At 44.4% G+C, this 12,239-nt stretch overlaps 1 protein-coding gene across 1 annotated transcript in view; it reads right to left on the reverse strand.

Annotated features, from left to right (window-relative positions):
* cdon (cell adhesion associated, oncogene regulated) overlaps positions 1 to 12,239 on the reverse strand; it is a 149,750-nt gene that overhangs the window by 35,876 nt on the left and 101,635 nt on the right. The window contains 2 exon segments of the mRNA XM_031795396.1: positions 1,749 to 1,865; positions 2,623 to 2,797. Coding sequence (XP_031651256.1) covers positions 1,749 to 1,865; positions 2,623 to 2,797 — 292 coding nt within the window.

The raw sequence follows: 12,239 nt of genomic DNA on the forward strand, positions 1-12,239 counted from the left end.
AGAGAGAGAGAGAGAGAGGGAGAACCTGGGTCTATGTTCACAAACACAAACCGACCCCACAGACACATTGGAAAGAATTAACAAAGAAAACAGAGCAAACTAGAATGCTATTTGGCCCTGAACAGAGAGTACACAGTGGCAGAATACCTGACCACTGTGACTGACCCAAACGTAAGGAAAGCTTTGACTATGTACAGACTCAGTGAGCATAGCCTTGCTATTGAGAAAGGCCGCCGTAGGCAGACATGGCTCTCAAGAGAAGACAGGCTATGTGCTCACTGCCCACAAAATGAGGTGGAAACTGAGCTGCACTTCCTAACCTCCTGCCAAAGGTATGACCATATTAGAGAGACATATTTCCCTCAGATTACACAGATCCACAAATCCAATTTTGATAAACTCCCATATCTACTGGGTGAAATTCCACAGTGTGCCATCACAGCAGCAAGATGTGTGGCCTGATGCCACGAGAAAAGGGCAACCAGTGAAGAACAAACACCATTGTAAATACAACCCATATCTATGCTGATTTATCATTTATTATTTATTTATTTTCCCTTTTGTACTTTAACCATTTGTGCATCATTACAACACTGTATATAGACATAATACGACATCTATACATCTGTATATATATATATATATATAAATATATAACATGACATTTGTAATGTCTTTATTGTTTTGGAACATTTGTGAGTATAATGTTAATTTTTAATTATCCATTTGTATTGTTTATTTCACTTTTATTTACTATCTCTCTTCACTTATATATATATATATACTCTCTTCACTTATAAAGCCATTTGAATTGAGTTGAATAGATACTGGGTTAGAGGACAAATGAGCAGAAAGCAGAACAGCTATAGGGCCACTTAGGACCGTAACTAAACACACACACACACACACACACAGACACACACACAGACACACACACACACACACACAAACATACACACACATACACAGACACACACACAGACACACACACACACACACACAGACACACACACACACACACACACAAACATACACACACAGACAGACACACACACACACACACACAAACATACACACACAGACAGACACACACACACACAAACACACACACACAGACACACACACACACACAGACACACACAGACAGACACACACACACACACACACACAGACACACACACACACACACACAAACACACACACACACACAGACAGACACACACGCACACACAGACACGCACACACACACATTCAGACACACACACATTCAGACACACACACACACACACAACCACACATCTCATGGAGGAGACAGAGGTCATGGTCAACACACAGTCTACTCATAACACTGTAACGGCGGCCAGGAGTTTTCCATGGTCAGGACACGGCGGCCAGGAGTTTTCCATGGTCAGGACACAACTCCCGGCCTCAGGAGAGCACAGATTGATTTGACAGGATAAAGTTGGTTGAAGGTTGTCTACCTTTGTCGTGGTGTGGTGTGTGTGTATGTGTGTGTGTGTATGTGTGTGTCTGTATGTGTGTGTCTGTATGTGTGTGTGTGGTGTGTGTGTGTCTGAGTGTATGTGTGTGTCTGTATGTGTGTGTGTGTGTGGTGTGTGTGTCTGTATGCGTGTGTGGTGTGTGTGTGTGTGTGTGTGTCTTTGTGTGTCTGTATGTGTGCGTGTGGTGTGTGTGTCTGTATGCATGTGTGTGCGTGTGTGTGTGTGTGTGTGTGTGTGTTGCCTTACCTCTTTCATGGATGACCACTCCAAAGTGTGTATTAGAAGTCTTGTCCTCTGGGACTTTAGCAGGGACAGAGACCACCGGAGGCTTGGATGGGTTCTTACTGACAGCTGGGCTCTTCTCTGGAAACAGACAGAGAGGAAACAGACAGAGAGGAAACAGACAGAGAGGAAACAGACAGAGAGGAAACAGACAGAGAGGAAACAGACAGACACAATTAGCTAAAACACTTGGGCTATGAGGAGTTTGGAATCATGGTCAACTGGTAGAAACACAGGAAACATCACCTCAGATCCTTACTGTGTTGTACTGTACTGTGTTGTACTGTACTGTACTGTGTTGTACTGTACTGTGTTGTACTGTGTTGTACTGTGTTGTACTGTACTATGTTGTACTGTACTGTGTTGTACTGTGTTGTACTGTACTGTGTTGTACTGTACTGTGTTGTACTGTACTGTGTTGTACTGTGTTGTACTGTACCGTACTGTGTTGTACTGTACTGTACTGTGTTGTACTGTGCTGTACTGTATTGTGTTGTACTGTGCTGTACTGTACTGTGTTGTACTGTACTGTGTTGTACTGTACTGTACTGTACTGTGTTGTACTGTGTTGTACTGTACTGTACTGTGTTGTACTGTACTGTGTTGTACTGTACTGTACTGTACTGTACTGTGTTGTACTGTACTGTGTTGTACTGTACCGTGTTGTACTCTACCGTGTTGTACTGTGTTGTACTGTACTGTGTTGTACTGTACTGTGTTGTACTGTACTGTACTGTGTTGTACTGTGTTGTACTGTACTGTGTTGTGTTGTACTGTGTTGTACTGTACTGTGTTGTACTGTACTGTGTTGTACTGTACTGTACTGTGTTGTACTGACCCTTGCCGGTTCGGAAGGTGAGCATGGCTGGTTGTCCTTCTCCTGTGACGCTGCGAGCCACCATCAGAACCTCGTACAGACTGGACGACTCCAGCTCAGACAGACGGAGGGTCTTTTCACTGCCGGGCACACGAACCGTATGCCAGCTACCCACCACCCACGTCACATCATCAACCTACCACAACACAAAGAGAAGAGAGAGACAGAGAGAGAGACAGATAGAGAGAGACAGAGAGAGGGAGACAGAGAGAGGGAGACAGAGAGAGGAAACAGACAGAGAGGAAACAGACATTCACAATCAGTCCACTGTCACCCCTATCAGACCACAGCAACATCACAGTCTACCTGAACAGAGCAATACTCAATCATGAGGCATCAAAGCCAAAAGAACTGAATAATATTAAGAAATGCTACAGAGAGAGAAGTGTAGAAACCTACCGCTACCCACTAATTATCAAAATCCAGAAAAGAGCCATTAAATTCTACAACCACCTAAAAGGAAGCAATTCCCAAACCTTCCATAACAAAGCCATCACCTACAGAGAGATGAACCTGGAGAAGAGTCCCCTAAGCAAGCTGGTCCTGGGGCTCTGTTCACAAACACAAACACACCCACAGAGCCCCAGGACAACAGCACAATTAGACCCAACCAAATCACGAGAAAACAAAAGATAATTACTTTACACATTGGAAAGAATTTACATAGAAGCAGAGCAAACTAGAATGCTATTTGGCCCCAAACAGAGAGTACACAGTGGCAGAATACCTGACCACTGTGACTGAACCAAACTTAAGGAAAGCTTTGTCTAGTCGTGGTCAAAAGTTTTGAGAATGACACAAATATTAATTTTCACAAAGTCTGCTGCCTCAGTTTGTATGATGCAATTTGCATAAACTCAATGTTATGAAGATCAGATGAGTCCCTTTTTGCCATGAAAATGAACTGAACCCCAAAAAATATTTCCACTGCATTTCAGCCCTGCCACAAAAGGACCAGCTGACATCATGTCAGTGATTCTCTCGTTAACACAGGTATGATTATTGATGAGGACAAGGCTGGAGATCACTCTGTCATGCTGATTGAGTTTGAATAACAGACTGGAAGCTTCAAAATGTGGGTGGTGCTTGAATCATTGTTCTTCCTCTGTCAACCATGGTTACCTGCAAGGAAACACGTGCCTTCATCATTTCTTTGCACAAAAAGGGCTTCACAGGCAAGGATATTGCTGCCAGTAAGATTACACCTAAATCTGTCATTTAACGGATCATCAAGAACTTCAAGGAGAGCGGTTCAATTGTTGTAACGAAGGCTTCAGGGCACCCAAGAAAGTCCAGCAAGCGCCAGGACGGTCTCCTAAAGTTGATTCAGCTGTGGGATCGGGGCACCACCAGTACAGAGCTTGCTCATGAATGGCAGCAGGCAGGTGTGAGTGCATCTGCACGCACAGTGAGGCGAAGACTTTTGGAGGATGGCCTGGTGTCAAGAAGGGCAGCAAAGAAGCCACTTCTCTCCTGGAAAAACATCAGGGACAAACTGATATTCTGTAAAAGGTACAGGGATTAGACTGCTGAGGACTTGGGTAAAGTCATTTTCTCCGATTGTTTGGGGTTTCCGGAAGAAAATTGTCCGGAGAAGACAAGGAGAGCGCTACCATCAGTCCTGTGGCATGCCAACCGTTAAGCATCCTGAGACCATTCATGTGTGGGGTTGCTTCTCAGCCAAGGGAGTGGGCTATCTCACAATTTTGCCTATGAACACAGCCATGAATAAAGAATGGTACCAACACATCCTCTGAGAGCAACTTCTCCCAACCATCCAGGAACAGTTTGGTGATGAACAATGCCTTTTCCAGCATGATGGAGCACCTTGCCATAAGGCAAAAGTGATAACTAAGTGGCTCGGAGAACAAAACATTATATTTTGGATCCATGGCCAGGAAACTCCCCAGACCTTAATCCCATTGAGAATTTGTGGTCAATCCTCAAGAGGCGGGTGGACAAACCACACCCCACAAATTCTGACAAATTCCAAACATTGATTATGCAAGAATGGGCTGCCATCAGTCAGGATGTGGCCCAGAATTAATTGACAGCATACCAGAGGTCCAGCATACCAGAGATTGCAGAGGTATTGAAAAAGAAGGGTCAACACTGCAAATATTGACTCTTTGCATCAACTTCATGTAATTGTCAATAAAAGCCTTTTACACTTATGAAATGCTTGTAATTATACTTCAGTATTCCATAGTAACATCTGACAAAAATATCTGAAGACACTGAAGCAGCAAACTTTGTGGAAATTAATATTTGTGTCATTCTCAAAACTTTTGGCCACGACTGTATGAATAGACTCAGTGAGCCATTGAGAAAGTCTGCAGTAGGCTATATACAGGGGTAAATGTGTGGGGGTACAGGTTAGTCACGATAATTTGTACAGTAGGTGGGGGTAAAGTGACTATACATAGATAATAGACGGTGAGTAGCAGCAGTGTAAAAACAAAAGGGGAGGGGGGGGTGTAAATGTAAATAGTCATGGTGGCCATTTGATTAATTGTTCAGCAGTCTAATGGCTTGGGGGTAGAAGCTGTTAAGGAGCTTTTTTGTCCTAGACTTGGCACTCCGGTAACGCCTGCGGTAGTAGAGAGAACAGTTACATAATTCTTTAACCGGGGCGGGGCCTTCGCCAGGGTTGCAATCTGAGCCCTGCACTCTTCAACATTTACATCAACGAATTGGCCACTATTCTAGAAAGATCCTCAGCCCCTGGTGTTAGTCTCCACAGTTCAGAAGTGAATTGCCTGCTGCTGGTGGCTCCCGAGTAGCACAGCATCCCGCTGATGATGAGCACTACAGTCCCTGACTCGAATCCAGGCTGTATCACATCCGGCCGAGATTGGGTGGCGCACAATTGGCCCAGCGTTGTCCGGGTTTAGCCAGAGTAGGCCGTCATTGTAAATAAGAATTTGTTCTTAACTGACTTGCCTAGTTAAATAAAGGTTAAATATAATAACAATAAATATCTGTCACCCACAGCACATGGCCTACAGCAGAGCCTGGACCTGCAAGAGCAGTACTGCCAGACCTGGGCCCTGGCAGTAAACCCCCACAGCACATGGCCTACAGCAGAGCCTGGACCTGCAAGAGCAGTACTGCCAGACCTGGGCCCTGGCAGTAAACCCCCACAACACATGGCCTACAGCAGAGCCTGGACCTGCTAGAGCAGTACTGCCAGACCTGGGCCCTGGCAGTAAACCCCCACAACACATGGCCTACAGCAGAGCCTGGACCTGCTAGAGCAGTACTGCCAGACCTGGGCCCTGGCAGTAAACCCCAAAAAGACTAAAATAATGATTTTCCAGAGAAGATCCAGATCTCAGGGAATTAGACCGAAGTTCTCAATTGGTACAATATTTTTAGAGTACTGCACACACTACAATTACTGAGGTTTAAAAATAAGCTCAACTGGACACTTTAATGAGGCAGTGAATGAACTGAGAGAGAAAGCACACAGGGCATTCTACGCCATTAAAAAACTAATTGAATTTGAAATACATATTAAAATTTGTCTAAAACTAATTGAATGTGTCTAATTGAATTGCAATTTGCACATTGTGGCAGCGAGGTGGCAGCGAGGTGTGGGGTCCACTTGTAAAACAAGATTTCCCTGTCAACAATGCATGCAGGGCAGAATTAGGCCAATATCCACTAATATTAAAAAGCCAGAAAAGAGCAATTAAGTTTTGTAAACATCTAAAATACAGTGACCCCTCTCATATCATTACCAAGCCCTGAAATGCCAAGAGCTGAGTAAAGAAAAGAGTCCCCTCATCCAGCTGGTCCTGAGTTCACTAACCTGTTATAATAACACACTGAAGCCTCAGTCCCCTCATCCAGCTGGTCCTGGGGCTGAGTTCACTAACCTGTTCTACTAACACACTGAGGCCTCAGTCCCCTCATCCAGCTGGTCCTGGGGCTGAGTTCACTAACCTGTTCTACTAGCACACTGAAGCCTCAGTCCCCTCATCCAGCTGGTCCTGGGGCTGAGTTCATTAACCTGTTCTACTAACACACTGAAGCCTCAGTCCCCTCATCCAGCTGGTCCTGGGGCTGAGTTCACTAACCTGTTCTACTAACACACTGAAGCCTCAGTCCCCTCATCCAGCTGGTCCTGGGGCTGAGTTCATTAACCTGTTCTACTAACACACTGAAGCCTCAGTCCCCTCATCCAGCTGGTCCTGGGGCTGAGTTCACTAACCTGTTCTACTAACACACTGAATCCTCAGTCCCCTCATCCAGCTGGTCCTGGGGCTGAGTTCACTAACCTGTTCTACTAACACACTGAAGCCTCAGTCCCCTCATCCAGCTGGTCCTGGGACTGAGTTCATTAACCTGTTCTACTAACACACTGAAGCCTCAGTCCCCTCATCCAGCTGGTCCTGAGTTCACTAACCTGTTCTACTAACACACTGAAGCCTCAGGACCAGAACATCCAATCAATCAGAATAAAACAAAACAAAACTACATTACTTATTGGGAAACACAAACACAAAGCTAAATGCAGTGCTATCTGGCCCTAAATCGACAGTACACCGTGGATAACTATTTGACCATGGTTACTGATCAAAACCTTAGAAATATCTTGACAAAGTACAGGCTCAGTGAGCACAGCCTTGCCATTGAGAAGGGTAGACACAGGAAAACCTGGCTCCCTGTAGAGGAAAGGCTGTGCAACCACTGCACCACAGCAGAACCTGGCTCCCTGTAGAGGAAAGGCTGTGCAACCACTGCACCACAGCAGAACCTGGCTCCCTGTAGAGGAAAGGCTGTGCAACCACTGCACCACAGCAGAACCTGGCTCCCTGTAGAGGAAAGGCTGTGCAACCACTGCACCACAGCAGAACCTGTCTCCCTGTAGAGGAAAGGCTGTGCAACCACTGCATCACAGCAGAACCTGGCTCCCTGTAGAGGAAAGGCTGTGCAACCACTGCATCACAGCAGAACCTGTCTCCCTGTAGAGGAAAGGCTGTGCAACCACTGCATCACAGCAGAACCTGTCTCCCTGTAGAGGAAAGGCTGTGCAACCACTGCATCACAGCAGAACCTGGCTCCCTGTAGAGGAAAGGCTGTGCAACCACTGCATCACAGCAGAACCTGGCTCCCTGTAGAGGAAAGGCTGTGCAACCACTGCATCACAGCAGAACCTGGCTCCCTGTAGAGGAAAGGCTGTGCAACCACTGCATCACAGCAGAACCTGGCTCCCTGTAGAGGAAAGGCTGTGCAACCACTGCACCACAGCAGAACCTGAGACGGAGCTGCATTTCCTGACTAAATGTAAAAAATATAAAACACTTATTACCCCAAATGTTACTGTTGTTAATGTCCCGTTGACCAAAGTAAAGTAAGCTTTGGCAATATGTACATTGTTACATCAGAAGAGAGAAAGAGAGACAGAAAGAGAGAGGCCAGGAGAGAGAGAGAGAGAGAGAGAGGCCAGGAGAGAGAGAGAGAGAGAGGAAAATCCTCTGCATTATTATTAACAGCAGACTCGTACATTTCCTCAATGAAAACAATGTACTGAGCAAATGTCAAATTGGCTTTTTACCAAATTACCGTACAACAGACCATGTATTCACCCTGCACACCCTAATTGACAACCAAACAAACCAAAACAAAGGCAAAGTCTTCTCATGCTTTGTTGATTTCAAAAAAGCCTTCGACTCAATCTGGCATGAGGGTCTGCTATACAAACTGATGGAAAGTGGTGTTGGGGGTAAAACATACGACATTATAAAATCCATGTACACAAACAACAAGTGTGCGGTTAAAATTGGCAAAAAACACACACATTTCTTCACACAGGGTCGTGGGGTTAGACAGGGATGCAGCTTAAGCCCCACCCTCTTCAACATATATATCAACGAATTGGCGCGGGCACTAGAAAAGTCTGCAGCACCCGGCCTCACCCTACTAGAATATGAAGTCAAATGTCTGCTGTTTGCTGATGATCTGGTGCTTCTGTCACCAACCAAGGAGGGCCTACAGCAGCACCTAGATCTTATGCACAGATTCTGTCAGACCTGGGCCCTGACAGTAAATCTCAGTAAGACCAAAATAATGGTGTTCCAAAAAGGTCCAGTCACCAGGACCACAAATACAAATTCCATCTAGACACTGTTGCCCTAGAGCACACAAAAAACTATACATACCTTGGCCTAAACATCAGCACCACAGGTAACTTCCACAAAGCTGTGAACGATCTGAGAGACAAGGCAAGAAGGGCATTCTATGCCATCAAAAGAAACATACATTTCAACATACCAATTAGGATTTGGCTAAAAATACTTGAATCAGTCATAGAGCCCATTGCCCTTTATGGTTGTGAGGTCTGGGGTCCGCTCACCAACCAAGACTTCACAAAATGGGACAAACACCAAATTGAGACTCTGCACGCAGAATTCTGCAAAAATATCCTCCGTGTACAACGTAGAACACCAAATAATGCATGCAGAGCAGAATTAGGCCGATACCCACTAATTATCAAAATCCAGAAAAGAGCTGCTAAATTCTACAACCACCTAAAAGGAAGCGATTCACAAACCTTCCATAACAAAGCCATCACCTACAGAGAGATGAACCTGGAGAAGAGTCCCCTAAGCAAGCTGGTCCTGGGGCTCTGTTCACAAACACAAACACACACTACAGAGCCCCAGGACAGCAGCACAATTAGACCCAACGAAATCATGAGAAAACAAAAAGATAACTACTTAACACATTGGAAAGAATTAACAAAAAAACAGAGCAAACTAGAATGCTATTTGGCCCTACACAGAGAGTACACAGTGGCAGAATACCTGACCACAGAATACCTGGCAGAATACCTGACCACTGTCAGAATACCTGACCACTGTGACTGACCCAAAATTAAGGAAAGCCTTGACTATGTGCAGACTCAGTGAGCATAGCCTTGCTATTGAGAAAGGCCGCCGTAGGCAGACATGGCTCTCAAGAGAAGACAGGCTATGCGCTCACTGCCCACAAAATGAGGTGGAAACTTCCTAACCTCCTGCCCAATGTATGACCATATTAGAGAGACATATTTTCCTCAGATTACACAGATCCACAAAGAATTCGAAAACAAATCCAATTTTGAAAAACTCCCAACTATCTACTGGGTGAAATTCCACAGTGTGCCATCACAGCAGCAAGATTTGTGACCTGTTGCCACGAGAAAAGGGCAACCAGTGAAGAACAAACACCATTGTAAATACAACCCATATTTATGCTTATTTATTTTATCTTGTGTCCTTTAGCCATTTGTACATTGTTAGAACACTGTATATATATATAATATGACATTTGTAATGTCTTTACTGTTTTGAAACTTCTGTATGTGTAATGTTTACTGTTAATTTTTGTTGTTCTTCACTTTATATATTCACTTTGTATGTTGTCTACCTAACTTGCTTTGGCAATGTTAACACATGTTTCCCATGCCAATAAAGCCCTTGAATTGAATTGAATTGAATTGAATTGAATTGAATTGAGAGAGAGAGAGAGAGAGAGAGAGAGAGAGAGAGAGAGAGAGAGAGAGAGAGAGAGAGAGAGAGAGAGCGAGGGAGGGAGAGAGAGAGAGAGAGAGCGAGGGAGGGAGGGAGGCCAGGATAGAGAACCAAGTAACAACAACCACAACAAAGACAAACAGACAACACAAAATTAATCAGAAAGAAAGAACAAAACCTAAAACATTTACATCAATAGTAGGGTTGTGAGCTCGTTTCCCACGGGGGGACCAGTATGAAAATGTACGTTTTTGGATTCTGCCAGAGTTCTTTTCCAACACTGAATCATCACAGAGAAAATGGCGTACGAAACAACAATGCCCGTGATCATTCTCAGTCACTTTTTCCAGGGCCAGCAACTTCTGAGTCGCGCTGCCAATGCAATCTTAACAAGAACTGTTTGGGTTTTATAGTCAGAGAGAGCTTATTAGTGAAGAAAACACAGGCTTTTAAAAAGGAAATGACCTAGTGCTGTAGCTAGAGTGGGCATGGGTCCTATACCTTCTCTGCTTTAATGAACACATTACACAGAGTTAGCAGTTGGTTTGGGCACCGGGCACCGGGGAGCAGTTATGTGTCGGGGGTCAAGCTAACAGCTGATTACTAGACAAAAGCTCCTACTCTACTCTACTCTACAATGCTCTACTCTACTCTACTCTTCTCTGCTCTGCTCTGCTCTGCTCTACTCTACTCTACTCTGCTCTGCTCTGCTCTGCTCTACTATACTCTACTCTGCTCTGCTCTGCTCTGCTCTACTCTACTCTACTCTGCTCTACTCTACTCTACTCTACTCTGCTCTACTCTACTCTACTCTGCTCTACTCTGCTCTGCTCTGCTCTGCTCTGCTCTACTCTGCTCTGCTCTACTCTACAATGCTCTACTCTACTCTACTCTACTCTACTCTACTCTGCTATGCTCTACTCTGCTCTGCTCTGCTCTGCTCTACTCTACTCTACAATGCTCTACTCTACTCTGCTCTACTCTACTCTACAATGCTTTACTCTACTCTACTCTACAATGCTCTACTGTACTCCACAATGCTCTACTCTACTCTACAATTCTCTACTCTACAATGCTCTACTCTACTCCACAATGCTCTACTCTACTCTACAATGCTCTACTCTACTCTACAATGCTCTACTATACTCCACAATGCTCTACTCTACTCTACAATGCTCTACTCTACTCTACAATGCTCTACTCTACTCCACAATGCTCTACTCTACTCTACAATGCTCTACTCTACTCTACAATGCTCTACTCTACTCCGCTGTGCTCTACTCTACTCTGCTGTACTCTACTCTCCTCTACTCTCCTCTACTCCGCTGTACTCTACTCTACTCTACTCTGCTGTACTCTACTCTACTCTGCTCTACTCCGCTGTACTCTACTCTACTCTGCTCTACTCTACTCCGCTGTGCTCTACTCTACTCTACTCTGCTGTACTCTACTCTACTCTGCTCTACTCCGCTGTACTCTACTCTACTCTACTCTACTCTGCTCTACTCTACTCTGCTCTGCTCTACTCTACTCTACTCTGCTGTACTCTACTCTACTCTGCTCTACTCCGCTGTACTCTACTCTACTCTGCTCTACTCTACTCTACTCTACTCCGCTGTACTCTACTCTACTCTACTCTACTCTACTCTACTCTACTCTACTCTACTCTGCTGTACTCTACTCTACTCTACTCCGCTGTACTCTACTCTACTCCGCTCTTATTGTTGTTGTTTTAACAGGTCGATCAGCTTTAAAGAATAAAATAGAATAGATTGTGGCTTACATCAATTTTAATTGTCTGCATCATTTCCAATCCCCCATATATATTTTTTTATAAATATATCTATATATTTTTTATATATATATTTCCCTTTATTATTTTCCCCTAACCCTACCACCCATCTCCTAATTTGAGTAATTGAATCCATTTTAGAATAAGTCTGTAACGTAAAAAAATGTTGAAAAAGTCAAGGGGTCTGAATACTTTCCAAATGCACCGTATATATAAATTCCAGTCCTACTTTATCAAAGGCCTTTTCAAAGTCAGCTATGAGTACC

The sequence above is a fragment of the Oncorhynchus kisutch genome, linkage group LG18, assembly GCF_002021735.2.
Source record: "Oncorhynchus kisutch isolate 150728-3 linkage group LG18, Okis_V2, whole genome shotgun sequence".
Taxonomy (NCBI): Eukaryota; Metazoa; Chordata; class Actinopteri; order Salmoniformes; family Salmonidae; genus Oncorhynchus; species Oncorhynchus kisutch.